Source organism: Pongo abelii, chromosome 3 (genome assembly GCF_028885655.2).
Source record: "Pongo abelii isolate AG06213 chromosome 3, NHGRI_mPonAbe1-v2.0_pri, whole genome shotgun sequence".
NCBI lineage: Eukaryota > Metazoa > Chordata > Mammalia > Primates > Hominidae > Pongo > Pongo abelii.
The window spans coordinates 121057031-121074932 of NC_071988.2; the positions used below are offsets into that span (position 1 = coordinate 121057031).

The 17902-nt window shown below is 35.0% G+C and overlaps 1 protein-coding gene across 5 annotated transcripts; it reads right to left on the reverse strand.

Annotated features, from left to right (window-relative positions):
- Positions 1-1282: 1282 nt before the first annotated feature.
- Positions 1283-17861, reverse strand: TRMT10A (tRNA methyltransferase 10A). 5 transcript variants are annotated; one of them, XM_063723547.1, is made up of 9 exons: positions 17688-17825; positions 16388-17057; positions 12979-13186; positions 11874-12036; positions 11177-11248; positions 9974-10048; positions 7615-7764; positions 4722-4827; positions 1283-3191 (listed from the first exon to the last, which is right to left on the reverse strand). In XM_063723547.1, exons 3-9 carry the CDS (start codon positions 13161-13163, stop codon positions 2923-2925), a joined length of 1020 nt encoding a protein of 339 aa, XP_063579617.1. In that variant the 5' UTR covers positions 13164-13186; positions 16388-17057; positions 17688-17825; the 3' UTR covers positions 1283-2922. The 5 variants fall into 5 exon arrangements, with proteins under 5 accessions (XP_063579617.1, XP_002815042.3, XP_009238489.3 ...); XM_002814996.6 differs by lacking the exon at positions 16388-17057 and having other exon boundaries at positions 17688-17861; XM_009240214.4 differs by lacking the exons at positions 16388-17057; positions 17688-17825 and adding an exon at positions 17332-17527.
- Positions 17862-17902: the final 41 nt, after the last annotated feature.

Consider the following 17902-nt stretch of genomic DNA (forward strand, 5'->3'; position numbering starts at 1 on the left):
TGATTCTGTCACTGCTTCTCTTCTTCACATTTATTAGATGACTACTGTATTTCTCTGGTAATGAGACAGGGAAACAGAGATAAATACTTGGATGCTAACTGAAATCAAAGTTTAATGACTACTAAATGCCTTTACTGCCCTGAATTCCTGAATTCAAATCTCTGCCATTCTCTTTTCTTTTTTTCTTTATCTCATTTTACACCTGTTGTCTGTATACTTTCTCAGGGCTCTATGGACAATTCTTGCGTTTTATCTATATCATTTCTGTGACCTTTTCTGTCTATAAAGTCAAATAGTATGTCACTTTGCTTTACAATTGCCAGTCACTGGTGGATTTCATCATTGTTCATTTACCTCCCAAAAGATGTTTATTCAGTAGAATTACTTTCTTTTCTCATTTTTGATTTTTCCATTCTGAGCATTTTCAAATGCTGTAATGTCAACAGCACTAAACTCTGGAGAATCAGAATGAAGAATGGTTCTTCTCTTAAGAATGAGCTTGCTTTATGATGACTGTAGGTTATTAAAGAAATTAAATGTGAGGAAATTCTGTATTTCAGCAGACATATATTTTTTGATGTGTTTATTTAGGTAGTTTAATTCCCCACTTTTATTATGTTCTAATACAAGTAACTTTAATATTTACTGAAGTTTTAACAAATAAAGAACCTAAATAAACCAAAACAATGTTGACAGAAAAATATACATTCAAATGAGCAAAAAGCTTAATGTTTTTAAAACCAAATTTTTAAATACCTCAGAAACTAGTTATATCAAAAGAGGTAGTAATCTTCGCCTTCTTGCCACCAACATCCTAGATAAGATATGGGCCTGTAGTGGGTAGAATTGTGTCCCCCAAAAGATATGTCAAATCCTAACACATGGTACCCTGTAAATGTGACCTTATTTGGAGACAGGGTCTTTGCGGATGCAGTCAAGATGAGGTCATATTGGATCATGGTGAACTCTAACCCAGTGCTGGTCTCCCTAGAAAAAGAGTTTAGACACGGATACAAACATAGAAGACAAGGTAGAAGACCACTTAACAACAAAACTGAGATTCGAGTCAAGCCACTATAGGCTAAGGAACAGTAGGGATTGCTGGCAACCACCAAAAGCCTAGGAAGTATTCTTTGCTAGGGCCTAAGGAGGAAGCATGGCACTGGGACATTGTGAATCTGGACATTTAGTCTCTGGAACTGTTAAGAGAATAAATTTCTGTTGTTTAAAGCCACCCAGTTTGTGGTAACTTGTTATAGCACATCTAGGAAACTAATACAGATTTTCTTATAATTAATAAAAATTAAACTTTTATTTGGAATGATTTCCCCCTTTCATAATTAAACAGTGCCCTATTTTAGTAAAAGGCATAATATTTCATGCTAATAAACCAATTTATTCAGAAAAACATGAACCTTTGAAAAAATACAACTTAAGACATAAGCTTTGTTATTTTCAAATTGTAGGGCTTGTCTTTACTTACATATCTTGCCTATAGACCTTACCTTAAAATAGGTAACTATAATAGATTACTAAGAACAAAGTAACAAAAATAGACAGTAAATATCAGTACTAAATCCAATAAACTTTGTTGTGTATATATATGTTAGTATGTAACATATATAGTATGTTATGTACTTTTTAAATATAACTTTTATATATTAAAAGAAGACAAAAGAACAGCAACTTATTTTACCCAAACTCAATAAAGGCTACTGAAATCTTTTAGCTGTGACAGAGACCAATCATTTTACCTTAAACATTTAACTGCATGTACAATCACTGATAGGAAACTAAAACAGTTCCCTTTTACACTATTCTTTCTTGCCAATGTTCCCATACAAACGTTAAGGATTTTTGTACTTAATAAAATTCAAATTGTTCTTAGTGTGTTTAACACAACCATTCACACAAGTAATACAGATATATGGCAAATCAATCATGCTATCATCAATTAATAACTGAGAACCATACATGATGAGGATAGTTATATATTTACATGCATATTATCACATGTGCATTTGATTTATAGAAACATACATTAGTATGCATATTCTTATAGAAGAGGAGGCAGATGCACCTATAAACTTTATTCATCTTAAGAGCCAACAAATTAAAAAAAAATATGGAAAAAAAAACCACAGCTGCTAAGAGCTGTTCCATTTTAAATGCAGGTAAAGACAAAATTGATCTTTCAATAGCAACAGCCTTATAAAATAATTTAGTCTGCAAAATTCAATTTTATAATTGAAGTAACTTATCACCATTGTAAGAATTAAGAAAATGCATTAAAGAGATTCTCAACTCTTCAGTAATTACTCCAGAACCATAAAAAGGCATCACAAAGGAGGAACAGATATGCGCTCCATAGTCCAAAAGAAATGAATTATTAAGTCTATCAAACTGATACTTCTTCCTAAAATTACTACATTCTTTCAAGTAACTAATTTAAACATAAAAGCTGCAAATAGAGGGTAACCTACCATACACAACATTCTGATAGATTGACAGTATATTTATGAATATGTGCCCTCACAGATATATAGGCAATAGATCATAAAGATGCTGATGTGACTATAAAATTAAAAAACTGAAAGGTCAGAAGGCACATTCTAAAGAATATAAAATGAAATAAAATGAAAATATACTAATATAGTAAAATTATCTATAAACTACTATTTGAGGCTTTAAAAACAAAAACAAAAAAATCACATACACATTTAAATCTTCTTATGCAAAATCAAAAAATATTTCCTTACAAAGTTTAAAGGGCTTTTTAAATTATTATTTAGGTCCAAAAAAAAGTTTTTAAAAATCACAACAGAAATAAGAGAAAATAAAATGTTCTTCCAATTTCAATATTCTATATAGCACCTCACTTTCTCCTAATTTTTCCTTAAACTAAAAGGAAACCAGGTATCATTAGTGTGGCAGAGAGTTCACTGTAGATTCAGTGTGATTTTCCTTATCCTGCTTTTCTTCACGTGGTGAATCTAGTTCATTTCTGCTATATTCGTCCTCACTGGAATCACTGTCCGATCCACCTTCCTCCATCCTGAGAGACTGATTGTCATTAGAAGCACTTTCATAGGCTTTGTCTGTGGGAACAGCTCCTTTCCGTTGGGGCAAGATAGTAAAAAATGCTTCTTGCCAGTCTCTTGTTTCCAGGTATTCCAGAATAATTTCAAACACTGCAATAAAGACAAACTCTGTACATTTCTTAGCCAAGTTCATCACAATGCTGCACAATGTCTTTTAAAATACATTGCCTTTGTGTTAAGAGTGCTAGTTTGTCCTAATAACTACTTTGTTCTTATTTCTTCTTTCTATTGTCTGTCAAGCCCGATTTGCCCCAAGGTACTTAAGCCTATTACCTCCTATCTAGCTTTTTCTCAGTTCAGTTCTTAAGCACTCAGAAATTTACCAGTATCCCATGTCAATTATAATCAATAAATATCTTTTCAGTTTCTCTCCTACTCTTTTTTAGCCCCTTCACATCTTTATCCTTTACATGCTAACAACCTAGTTAGCATTCACTTAACTTTCTTCATGTTTCCTGTAAAGAGCCACTTACACTAGGACCTCCTTGCCTGGCTTTTTTCTTTTTTCTTTTCACATTGGTTGTAGTAAAGAGTATCAATATTGTCTCCAGGGTACTCTCACATCAGCATACTGCTGAAGGGCTAACCTGAATTACTTTGTGGAAAAAGTAATTTCTACTATATATCAAAGGTTTTAGAGGCAATTCATTTGTTGAATCGATAATTTCATTTTTATAACTCCCTAGGACCTGCTATATAGAAAGTAGCGCATAAAAAGTTTAATAAGTAGTTGTGTATTGACTAAAAACTCGGCTTAAAATTTTTTTTAAAGCAAAGTCCAGGCAAAGACCAGTACAAGGATGTCTACTTCAATGTTATTTGCAACAGCAAAAAGAAAAAAACACAATTCAATCATAGTAGAATGGTTAAATTACTGTATATTCAAATGATGCACTAGTACATAGCCATTAACAACCATTTTTTAAATTTATTTATTTGAGACAAGGTCTCACTCTGCCACCCAAGCTGGAGTGCAGTGGCACAAACATGGCTCACTGCAGCCTCCACCTCCTGAGCTCAGGTGATCCTCCCATCTCACCCTCCTGAATAGCTAGGACTACAAGCACCCACCATCATGCCCAGCTAATTTTTGTATTTTTTGTAGAGATGAAGTTTCACCACGTAGCCCAGGCTGTGTTTGAACTCCTGGGCTTAAGTGATCTGTCTGCCTCGGTCTCTCAAAGTGCTAGGATTAGGATTACAGGTGTGAGCCACTGTGCCTGGTCACCATTAACAATCATTCAATGACATGAAAAAATAAAGTAATAAAGGAGAGAAAATATCCCAGATTCACAACATTGTATGTAATATAGTAAAAATCCGATTATGTAATAAATAATAATATATATACATAGGAAAAGAACTAGAAGTCAACACCAAAAAGTTAACACCAAGTATCTCTGTGTAGTAAGACACAGCTAATTTTTTAATATTTTCATACATTTTCAAAATTTTCTAATACACATTATTTCTGTTACTTAAACAAATTATAAATGATTACTTTTTACAATTTTGTCTCCAGGAAGGTGTAATACTTTCTACTTGTTCAAATACTAAATGTAATACTCTTTCTCAGAATGTTTGCTCAGGTATATTTTCAGTTTATCCCTTACAGCTTACCATGATTAACTGCCAAAACTTTTCGACTATTCATCTTCACAAAATTTCCAAGTGGGAGCTGTGCATGATTGATTCCATAATCTGACGCTTGTTTATATGTGAGTCCCTAAAACAAAGACACTATGACTTCGACAAGAACATTAAATTATTTAAAGTTTCTGTAATAGTATAAATAATTTTTAGATAAGATTTATAGTTCAGAGAATTTATAGTTCAGAGAATATTATCTGAATGGGGGGTATGTGTGTGTTTTACTGCTCATTTGGAAACATTCTCTTGACAATAAGTATAGTCAATGTGCAGAGCATTTGTTTTAAGCTCCTCAAGTTACAAATGAGGAAACCAAAGACATTATGTTTCCTGCCGAGTTACAAAGCTCCTCAGTGGCAGAATCACAAGAAAAATCTGGCTCACATATCTCCTAACTGAAATATCTTTTCCGCATTCTACCCTGCCTTTATCTCAGTTTAAAATACAGTCCTGCACTGCATAACACAGTTTCAGGCAACGACAGATTTCATACACAGTGGTAGTCCCATAAGATTATAATGGAGCTAAAACATTCCTGTCACCTAGTGACTTTGGAGCTGTTGGAACATCATACTGCAACACATTACTCATGTGTTTGTGGTGATGCTGGCAGAAACGAACCTGCTCATCACATAAAAGTACAGCACATACAATTATGTACAGTACATAACACCTGATAATGATAATAAATATGTTACCTGTTATGTATTTACTATACTTTTTATCGTTAGAGTGTACTCCTTCTACTCCTAAAAAAAAATAATAATTACATATAAAACAGCCTCACGCAGGTCCTTCAGGAGGCATTCCAGAAGAAGGCACTGTTATCACAGGAGATGACAGCTCCATGCATGTCATTACCCCTAAAGACCTTTCAGTGGACTAAGATGTAGAGGTAGAAGACAGTGATTTTGATGATCCCGACTCTATGTAGGCCTAGGCTAATGTGTGTGTTTGTGTCTTAGTTTTTAACAAAAAAGTTTAAAAAGTTAAAAAAAAAAAAAGAGGAAAAAAATTTTTTTAATTTTAAAAAGTTAAAAAATTAAGAATAGAAAGAAGCCTATGGAATAAGGATATATGAAGAAAATATTTTTGTACAGCTGTATAATGTGTTTATGTTTTAAGCTAAATGTTATTACAAGAGTCCAACAGTTTAAAAAATTAAGTTTCTAAAGTAAAAATGTTACAGTAAGCTAAGGTTAATTCATTATTGAAGAAAAAATTTTAAATAAATTTAGTATAGCATAAGTGTACAGTATTTATAAAGTCTACAGCAGTGTACAGTAATATCCAGGTCTTCACATTTATTTGCCACTCACTTACTGACTCACCTAGAACAACTTGCAGTTGTGCAGGCACCACTCATGGTAAGTGCCCTATACATGTATACCACGTATACCTGTATTTTAAAAATCTTTTATATCATCTATGTTTAAATATGTTTAGAAACACAAAGACCTTTATGTTACAATTGTCTACACTATTCAGTACAGTAACATTCTGTATAGGTTTGTAGCCTAGGAGCAATAGGCTATGCCATACAGCCTATGTGTAGTAGGCTATACCATCTAGGTTTCTGTAAGCACACTCTATAATACTGATATCACTTAATGACGTAATTCTCAGAACATATCCCCATCATTAAGCAACGTATGGCTGAACTTAAACTGAATTCCTATAGAAGCACCATCATTCTTCCCATAAATGTAAAAAAAAAATTACATTTCAATTAGTAACACCACTTTGCACAAATGGCAAAGACAAATTAAATGAAAACTTGAATTGAGAAATTTTAAATAACTGACTATAAGTTTTATTTTTCCTCGTCAATTAAAAAAACGCAGAATATGAATTTCATGTCTTCTCAAAATTAAAATCCTTGAAGCCTATGTCCAACCAGAACTGAAATGGTCAAAAAACAGAGTACAGGAGAAAGAAAAGCTCAGTTTCTCAATTGATGGTTTGCAAACTTGGTGGGGGGGCAAATAATAATAGATTGAAGCAGGTGCTTTTGAAAACAAAATTGTTTTAGTTCAGAGAAACATAAACATGAGAAAAAGTGTGGTTCTATATAAATAACAAAATAGAATTTTTCCACTAAGAAAAAAACAAAAAGGCTAAAAGATCATTCTGATAAAATTCCCTATGATGCAATAGAGCAGCAACTGTCCAATTGGTAGCCATGTGTGACTACTTAAATTTAAATTGATTATAATTTTAAAAATTCAGTTCTTCAGTCATACTGTACACATTTCAAGTGCTCAATAGCCACAGAGCTAACATACTGGACAAGCAGATATGAAGAATTTTGCATGCTGCAATGTAGCCGGTGAAGTACAAAATGACATTTTCTTTTAGAAAGTGCATTTCTGTAATTTTTCATCCAAATAAAGGTATGGATGGGAAGACAGAAAAGTACAAATGAAAGATAATAGAAAAAACATCCCATGAAAATAACATATTTAAAAACTAGTTTAAGTTCCAATGGCTTAGCAATTGATTAGCAGCAGAATCTTCTATCACTAAAGCATAGATAGCATTTAAGCATGTGGACTCCAGAGCAATCGGCCTGGTTTCAAATAGCTGCTTTGTCACCTACTACTGTTGATTTTAGACTTAATTTCTCTGTGCCGTGAATTCCTTACCTGTGGAATGTAGATAATAATAGCACTAATCTCACTGGGTTGAGTGAAGATTAAGCAAGCTAATATATGTGAAATACTTTGCTTAGCTCAAAAGGTGACTGACATATAGTAGGCACTCAATAAAGATGAGCTATCATTAGTATTATTGTTACTTTCAGGAAATGGTGATATATCAATTTTAAGAACAAGCAAAAGCAAAAATAAAAATTTAATAGTACCTTGTGATGGTTGTGATCTACTAATCCTCCAATCACATAGGCCTTTGATTCATCTAATTCCTTCAGTATATTAGGTGAATCTGATGTAAGGTAAATCAGGTCTTCTTTTTTTATGAGTTCACTATAGTGCTCTGGTTTGATATGGATATCCTTTAAGACAACAGGGAAAGAGGGTACTAATTAATAAGACCTTATGAAAGTTGGCTAAAAATGATTACTCTCTTTTCCCAAAACAACTCCATTCAAAAACATATGAAACAAAGTTTGAGATAATATAATTACAATGCATTATTTTGAATTGACTACATCAATTTCTTATGTCTCACACTTTGATCATTTAAATAGCCTCTTAATTTTATTTCCTCCTTGTTGGTCTCAGACCCCTCCAACCTACTTCCACACACTGATAGCAGGCTCATTTTCTAAAAACACTATTTTCAATGTTTTATCTTTTTCTGCGGGATAAAATCTAAACTCCTTAATATAAAAACTCTTTCCTGAATATGACAATAATCTACTTTTCCAACGTTATTTCCGTTCCAACAAAACAAACGCATTTTTACTGCCATGTATTTGCTCACATTGTTCTACGACCAAAGAATGCCTTCTCCAATTACTTCCTCTCCATCTACATGAATCATGAAACGGAAATAGCTGGCTACGTGTGGTGGCTCATGCTTATAATCCCAGCACTTTGGAAGGCTGAGGCAGGTGGATCACAAGGTCAGGAGTTCGAGACCAGCCTGGCCAACATGGTGAAATCCTGTCTCTACTAAAAATACAAAAATTAGCTGGGCGTGGTGGCGGGCGCCTGTAATCCCAGCTACTCGGGAGGCTGAGGCTGGAGAATTGTTTGAATCCCGGAGGCAGAGGTTGCAGTGAGCCGATCGTGCCATTGCACTCCAGCCTGGGTGACAGTGCAAGAGACTATGTCTCAAAAAAAAAAAAAAAAAAAGAAAGAAAGAAAAGGAAATAGCTTATAGATTTAATTAATTCCATGTATCTGTTTCTACAAAGAGACACACATTTGAAAACTTCTTCACCAAAATTGTCAGGTCACAGGTACAAAATTGAACAATAGCTGGCAGTCATGATTTTGTAAGCCACACTGATTGCATAAAAGATGTATCACCAGGTTCAGATGACACTTATCCATAATTTTTAATGAAACCAAGAGTGAAGCAAAAGAACTCTCTCCTAAAATGTATAATTAATAAACAGCCAGTTTTCTGGAAAATGTTGTATTACAAATTTAATAAAGGCCCCAAGAGGAACCTGATTAATTAGAGACCAATGAATCTCAAGTCTCTCTGGAAAGGTGATGGTATAAATGATAAATTTAACAAGCCGCAAAATAACTGAAAACATGCCTCTTTTAATTTATTACACTATTTCTTAGAAAAATGGGCACAAGTATAGGATTTGGTAAATATATTGTACTTAAAAACTTAAAAGCCTTTGAAAATGTTTCATATCATAGGCTATTAATAAAATAAATGCCTTCATTATGGAATTAGTGAGTGTGAAAGGGAAAGTGTGTCACTGAGAGAACTGACTTTGAGAAAGAAAAAAGGTATAGGGATAACCCAGTACTTCCCTAAATAGGATCAAGTTCCTCAGGGACTGGTACCAAAGCCAATCTATTTAGTCACCTTTACCAATGACAGAGAACAATTTGCTCCAGTAGAAAAAATTGTGAGGCCACATAGGCAATTTTAAATATTCTAGTATCCAAATTTTAAAAAGTGAAAATAGGTGAAATTAATTTTAACAATTTATTTTATTAATACAGTATACCCAAAATTTTATCCTTTGAACATATACTAAATATTTTAAAAATTACCTAGGAGATATTCACATTCTTTCTCTTTTGTGGTACTGAGTCTTTGAAATCCAGTATGTATTTCACATTCATAGCACATCTCAATTCACAATTCAGACTGTCACATTTCAAGTTCAATAGCCACATGCGGTTAGTGGCCAGCACAGAGTAACAAGAAACAGAATGCAGGCACACTTCCAAAATTTAGAGTGACTTCATTTTTATAGGTAACATATAACGTATAGCTAGTATGCTAGGGAGAAATGATATAAAGGCCCTTAAAATTATTTCTTTTTAAAAATACGTTTTAAAAGTTGACCATAAAATAGGGAAGATTTAATGAGAACAAATAAAAGCTACCAGATGTCTCACTCCCTCCTTCAGCATCTCCGATTTGTAATCTTAGACTTAGGTTCAGAGATTACATCTGGAGATTGTTGTACTAAGTAGCATTATATAGAATTTAGGTACAAAATGTAGACCTTTAGAAACATAAAAATACTTGGAATTATGTGAGAGTTTATCTGTTTTAATTACCTTCCAGTTGACCCATCCTTTGTCATTTTCATCCATGTTCTTTTTCAGCTGGCCTCCGTGGCTTGTCAAGTAAAACTGATAAAAGATTTGTAAGTATAGAAAAAGAGAACAAATGACCATTTAAGTCTAATATTTTATTTCTCTCATCTACTCATCTGACGATCAATGAAACACAAAATATATTTATTCTCATTTATCTAGAAAAAAAAAATTTGTGACATGCTTTGAGCATACAATAAACTGTGGTAGAAATAGTATGTTTTGTGTGCATGTTTCATAACCCAGTAGCTGCAGTATCCCATTTACATTTTCATCCCAAGTAGTTATAACATGCCTGTACCTTAATCATCACTTGTCTGCAAACTCCCTGCTTCCATGTCAAGTTCCCACTCCTCTTTTTTTTTAAAATAATACAAAGTCTTCATAATTTTTCTTTGATTCTAAACCTTGATACCTATTTAAGTTTGAATCAAGGGTGAGAAGGGGTCTACTACAGATAAAAATGGGGATAAAAGGACTATCATAGAAGTGTGATATGAGACTATAAAACAAAAAGTACAAAATACAAAAATATAAAATTACTATCATTTGGTAAAAACAAAATTATCTAACCAAAATATACGAATAGTTCCTGGTTCTTAACATCAGTGAGCCAGTACTAATTTTTAGGTCACCTAGAATTCCAACAGAAAGATGTTATTCTTAACAGTGGCCAAATAGTCTCCAAAATCACTCCCTCATCTCAGCTTAAAAAAGACCTGTTAAAACTCTCAGTGACCCAAAAGAAAACTAAAAACCTTTAAGTAGACAAAACCTATACAACAGATACCATGACATATATCAAGCGGTGGCAGCCACAGCTTCTGCCTCTCTGTCCAATCTCTCTCCCACACTAGAAGTAATTGTAAACTGATAAACTGGCATAAAAATCTATGTATGTCCCATAATGAAGATATCAACTACAGGCAATGAAAAGGCCAATTTGTATAAGACTGATGATTACCGGAAAGAGTGTGTCTAAGATAACATATTAAAAGATGTTTAAAATATTTTGCTTTATTTCTGTCAAAAAAAATTTTTTTTCACATAGACATTAAACAAGATTACTTGTAAGACTACTGCAAAGACTGTAGGAATTATCTGTCTTTTGCCACAAAAGATATAAAAGAAAACTAGAGTCTGCTTTAAAATCTTCAGACATACCTGTACAGGATGCAGTGCCCGTCGGTTTTCTGCATAACATCGTTGAATCTGCTTATGAAGTTTCTTAATGTCCTATTACAGAGTTCAATTTTTAAAGCAAAGTTATTAAAATTGTCTATGGCCATTCTATGATCTTAAAGGAATGGAATAAGCAGAAGGGATGACTATATACGTACAATTTTTCTAATACATTCTGATAAATGTTATTTGATTTCCTTACATACTAACAAAATTACTGTAAGTTAATGCTCTGTAAGTGACCCATTATTTCATATTTTGTATTTATTTAAAATGCTAGTTCATGAAAATGGCTACTCTCTTAAGAGACAACAACAAGACTTTTAGAGCCATAATATTACTATTTTCATGTTTTACCAACAACACTGGTAAAACCCCACAGATCTTTATGATTAATAAGTAGTTAATTTAGTTCTGTCATCTAGACTATGAAGTGTGTGTTTGTCTCTCTTTCCTGTCTGCACACATACTGACACACACACATACACACACATATAAATATACATATTTATTATATCAATGCAATTTGCTAGCTAATTTAACTTAGGAGAAAGAAAGTTTGAAAAAGTTAAGATTCATTTCAATACACAAATGTATATAAAAGGGATACTGCATACTAAAACAAAAATGATTCGACCTAATTCACATACAAGATTTTTCTGACAATGATTCATGATACCTTTAATACCATCAAGTCATCAAAACTACAGTCAATAATAAGGCGAAGGGTGCTATGAACAACATCTCTTCGAACACGTTTTCTGTCATTTCCATCTGAGTTCGATTCCATTTGACATTGTCGCTCTAATTTTTTCCTCTTGCGTTTTTCTTTTCGCTTTTGTCTAAAATTAGTAATTGGAATAACATTTTGTTATTGTGTATTCAGTTATTTACAAGACTCTTCTAAATAAACAATTACTTTTAAAAATCATCAGGTTAAATCATAAGAAACTGTCACTTCTGTGACCATTCAAAAATGGTCAAGTATTAGCAGTTTTATACAATCCATCTAAAAGCTTCAGATAGGAAGGAAATGAGCTTCCAAAAATGATCTAAAGCTTTCTATCTAAATCCTAACTATACTATCTGAATAGTTTCATTTGTTATTGGTATCATACTATCCCTAACCTTATAAATACTGAGTTTGAGTTATGATGAATTTTATTTTCATAATTCACCTATATGATTTTTAAGCCATATTTATAAGGTATAGAAAAAAGCAAAATAAAATTGTTCATTAAAAAAATTACATACTTTTTCTCTAATTTACACCAACTACAGTTTATTTTCTCTCCATAAATTTTGGCATTTATTATAATGACAAATTTAGCCAAACTGCTTTCACCAAAACCTGCAACGGTTCTTGTGGCAAAATCAATGTTAGGCCAAAACTTGATCTTTCTGAGTTGGCTGTTTTTATTCCATAACTAGCACATGGAAACTAATTACATCCCTTATCTAAGTCAGCTGTTTCAAAAATTGTGCTGCTACTCATAATAAGGTTCTGCATTAGAAAAAGTGTTGAGTGCAAGATCATCAACAGTGCTAAAAGAAACCCCAACAATTTTAAAAAATAGTTTTAACAGCCAGTTGGCAGTGTTAGCTAACAATATACATTGTTAGCTTCAATTTTTTTCTCTTGCATTTTTCTTTACGCTTTTGTCTAAAATTAGTAATTGAATTTTAAGTAACACAATTACATTTAATATGCCAAAGGGCTATGCAAGGTCTAACATTCCATATCTCTAAATAGGAAGAGAGCATATACATTTTGAAACACATACTTGCGGAGTTCCCGTTGCTCTTCCCATTGTTTCTGTTTTATTAGTTTTTTCATTTGTCGTTTAGATATTGGTTCACACCCTTCACCTAATCTTGGCTTCTGGCTCTCCTCTTGATCTTCATTTATGCCTTGCTTTTTGTCAACATTAGAAGTTTCAATAAATGCTGGCAACATTTCAGATGACATTATTTGGTGCCTCTGAAAAATAACTTTTGACATGAACAGATAATTTACAAGCACAAAAAAGTTAAAAAACTCAAATAATCAATATGACTAAAGTTAAACCATAAAATAATAGAAATAAAACTTTAGACAAATAAATGTCATTTATTTGTAAATATCATTTAAATACCATTGAATATCAATTAAATATTCAGCAATGCTAGTAAAGGTCTAAAGAAATGGAGTGTTTCATATACTACTGGTGGTCATGGTATAATTTTTCCAGAAGGCAACACATATATATGTTTTAAGAGCTTCAAAATCTCTATTTAGACACCCTTTGACCCAGTAATTTATTTCCTTAAATTTCTGTAAATAAATCAGAAATGCACACAAAAATGTGCACAAGAGTATATGCAATGCAGTGTTATTTTTAACAGTGAAAAGTTAGAAACCTCCTGAATGTCAGTGAAAGGAAACTAAACAATTATGGTTAATCTATAACATGGGCAAGGAATATTAAGCAGCCAGTAAAACTTACATATCCAAAATTATTTAATGATAAGGGGAAACGGTTATACATTAAGCAAAATCAAAGAAAACAATATATACATTACGACCAACTTTTTAAAAAAGGTATACACACACACGTTTAATTCTTACCCATGGTTTTCTGCATTTTCTAAAGTTATATAATGAAAATACAGTTTTTAATAAAACAAAAAATTTTAATAAGAGATGAAAAGCATCTTTTCTATAGTCTTTAATGCTGTAGAATGAGGGAAACTACAAAAAGAACTGATTTTTAAAACTGAAATCAATAACCAAGAAATAAATTCACTTGATACAAATTAAAAATAGGGCAATCAAAATGACTTTAAAATAAATTTGGCTGAAATATTTCAGAGAGGTCATAAGGGAATAAGAAGTATAAGAACAAAACAGAAAATTGTGATATAAAAGCAGGCTTTACTAAAAAGCAAAACAAGAATCCGTGACAAAGAATCCGTGAAAACTAGGAAATGAAGACATAAAAAGTTCAATAGAAGAGACAAACTCCAGATTACTTGGAGTCCCAAGAAGTAACTGATGACTTAGAAGAAAATCTAACTCAGGATGCAGACAAAAATAGAACAGAAAAATAATATGGAGGAGCAGTAAAGACTTGGATAACAGAATAAGAGAGATACAGGAAAAAAAGGTAATTAGAGATAAACATATAGCCTCGAATGCATTCATTAATTTTTTTTTAAAAAGCTAGAAAGTAAGGTAAGCATTCAATTTGAGAAACTGGAGGTGGGGAAACAGAATAAGCCTAAAAAGGCTAGATGGAAAAAAATTTAAAAATATGCATTTTGATCCCCTGGATCACTTTTATTTTCCTTTCTTTCAATATACATTAAATAAAATTCAGCTATGCAGGTATCCAAAACAATACCGAGTGGAGGAAACTTAAAAGCACAATTAAAATTGACAGGAAACAAATTGCTCTCTTCATGAAATAATAATATTCCAAGAGAGCACATTTCTGTTTATCAGTGGCATCATTTTCAGTTCTCTATTTTATTCAAAAACGGCATGTGTTGATTAGCTCTATGTGAAGTTTTTTTTTTTTTTTTTTTTTTTCTGGAGAGAGTCTCGCTCTGTCGCCCAGGCTGGAGTACAGTGGCGCGATCTCTGCTCACTGCAACCTCCGCCTCCCAGGTTCAGGCGATTCTACTGCCTCAGCCTTCTGAGTAACTGGGATTACAAGTGCGCGCCACAACGCCTGGCTAATTTTTGTATTTTTAGTAGAGAAGGGGTTTCACCACGTTGGTCAGGCTGGTCTCGAACTCCTGACCTCGTGATCCGCCTGCTTCGGCCTCCTGAAGTGCTGGGATTACAGGCGTGAACCACCAGGCCCGGCCCACGTGAAGACTTTTTAAAGAGCAATGTAATGTTTTACAGCTCATGTACACCAGGGGGAGCATTTGCCTTTCCTAAGAAGTCTTAAGTTAAATTTAATATGACCTGTCATAGTACAGTAATGTTTCAATCTCTCAAATACAAGGAAAGGTCATGAGATGGTCAACATCTTCATCATCATCACCATCATCATCATCATCATCATCATCATCATCTTTTTTAAAACTATTCGTAATTAAGAAAACGACTGTACTAAGTGAAGTTTTTAGGCTTTAAATAAGCCGGGTGCACTGAGACAAATGGAATGCAACAAAAATGATGCTAACTTGATATCTTATAAATTATTCCGTATAGTATACTTTACAAAGATATCTACCAAGTCGCACTGTCTACACTATACAATAAGTATAATGTATATCTACACTGCACTATGTACTAGCGTGTTCAGATTACCTGTTAAGCAAAACAGCATTTTCTTAGGTATACTTGCTTTCTAATTGTTTTAGTTTGGGCAATAATTTATAAAATTCCATGGCAGAGTTTTTCATTCCTTTCTCACACGCAGTGATGCTCACAGTACATTTTCATTCATTCAACCAAGTTCAACAAATGTTCAAGAACGTATTTTACAGTAACTATAAAAATATTTGTGTGAGGTCGGGCGCAGTGGCTCATGCCTGTAATCCCAACACTTTGGGAGGCTGAGGTGGGCGGATCACCTGAGGTCAGGAGTTCAAGACCAACATGGCGATACCTCGTCTCTACTAAAAATACAAAAATTAGCCAGGCATGGTGGTGGACGCCTGTAATCCCAGCTACTCGGGAGGCTGAGGCAGAAGAATCGCTTGAACTGGGGAGGCAGAGGTTGCAGTGTGCCATGATCGCAGCACTGCACTCCAACTAGGGCAACAGAATAAGACTCCGTCTCCAAAAAAAAAAAAAAAAAAAAAAAAATTTTACATATATGTGTGTGTGTGGGTGTGTGTGAAATTTTACTTCTGCATAAAATTTTAAAAATTTGTGGGGTTCATTCGCAGACATAGGTTATCAGGTGGGCTTACAAACTATCTCGCTTTGTAAGGCAAGGATACATCCTACATCAATGAGTACCAAAAGAAAAAAAAAGTTTTTAAAAACTGCATTAAGTTATGGATTGGGATAAAATAAATAACCGTCGTAATTTATGACAGTCTCCCTTTCAGAAAAATCTCAACCAATGTGGGAATAATGCAGATTGGAAATAATGACAGCGATAGCAAAGGAATGCCTTTTTTTTTTTTTTTTTGAGAGGTAGTCTTGCTAGGTCGCCCAGGCTGGAGCGCAGTGGCGCAATCTCGGCTCACCGCAACCTCCGCCTCCCGGATTCAAGCGAGTCTCCTGCCTCAGCCTCCCAAGTAGCTGGGACTACAGGTGCGCGCTACCACGCCCAGCTAATTTTTGTTATTTTTAGTAGAGACGGGGTTTCACCACGTTGGCTTGGATAAACTCCATCTCTTGACCTCGTGATCCACTCGCCTCGGCCTCCCAAAGTGCTGGGATTACAGGCGTGAGCCACCGTGCCCGGCCTTTCTTGTTTGTTTGAGACGGAGTTTCGCTCTTGTTGCCCAGGCTGGAGTGCAATGGCGCAATCTCGGCTGATTGCAACCTCCGCCTTCCGGGTTCAAGCAGCCCCCCCCCTCAGTAGCTGGGATTACTGGCATGCGTCACCACGCCCGGCTAATTTTGTATTTTCAGTAGAGACGGGGTTTCACCATGTTGGTCAAGCTGGTCCCGAACTCCTGACCTCAGGTGATCCACCGGCCTTGCCCTCCCAAAGTGCGGGGATTATAGAGGTGAGTCACCGCGCCCGGCCAGGAATGCCCTTTTTAAAGACATGCGGACTAAACATGGAGCAGCGAAAAGCCCTTTGTTCACTTCAGTTGTCAAGCCTTTTGGGCAGAGGGTTGGGAATGGAAGGGGCAGAGGAAATTCTTTCAGAAAGTGACAAGTAATGTGTCGCCATCCTCTTCATATCTGTAGAAAAATTCCCAAATTTAAAGTATTTCAGTGAAATCAAGTAACACTTCGATCTTTTTAAAACTGTCCTCAGCTCACAGAACCTAGAGCAACTTCCCCTCGGGCTCTCTACATTTCAGAGTTCAGCGACGTCAGCCTTTTGCAGGAAAAATAAGGTAAAGCAGCTTTAAAGAGGTAAAGCCCACGGTCTCTAGCCACGAAGTGGCAGGGCCATAACACACTTTCCGGCCCTTTAGAGTACGGATTTCCCACTGATTCTTTGCAAACTCACTTTTCACATACTACGGGCCGATGGCAACCCCAAAACACACGCCGACGGAAAGCGCCCCACCACGGGGGCGGAGCCTCGCCCACTATCCCTTCTAGGCTCCCAGCCAGCAAACGCATTTCAGAGACGGTATTAAGCTGTCGCTGGCGAACCAGGGAGCAGCTGGGTAGGCCGCGGGGGACGCCTGTCATCGACGTCATTTCCTTCAGCAAGAGCGCCGCAGGCAACCACTTCCACACCACTGCTCCCCTCTCCCCCGGAAGCCCTTGTTGCTACTCGGGGGCTGCATGGCACGCGCCCCTTTGCGCCCAGAGAATACCATAGTGCAGGGGAACGCCAACCAGTGCCAGGGCACTTACCGAGCTGAAGAGTTGATAGGGAAGTGAAATCTCAGAAAGAAAGCCTTTCTGGGTTGGCCTGGTTACCGCTCACGCTTCCTTCCACAGAAACTTCAATTCCCAGAGGCAGGGGCGGTAGTTACACAGTGGAGGCTACGGCGGTTGCGTCTTACGTCATCGAACTGCGCCCATTTCGAACCCGCAATGGAAGAAAGGGGAGGGGTTTATGCGGGGCG

Excerpts from the sequence above, each read along its gene's own strand:
- TRMT10A (XM_002814996.6), bottom strand. The coding sequence starts at position 13,163 with ATGTCATCTGAAATGTTGCCAGCATTTATTGAAACTTCTAATGTTGAC. Across the intron at positions 10,049-11,176 it reads GGGCACTGCATCCTGTACAG|TTTTACTTGACAAGCCACGG; the intron begins GTATGTCTGAAG and ends ATCTTTTATCAG. Across the intron at positions 3,192-4,721 it reads AGTTTTGGCAGTTAATCATG|TGTTTGAAATTATTCTGGAA; the intron begins GTAAGCTGTAAG and ends TCTTTATTGCAG.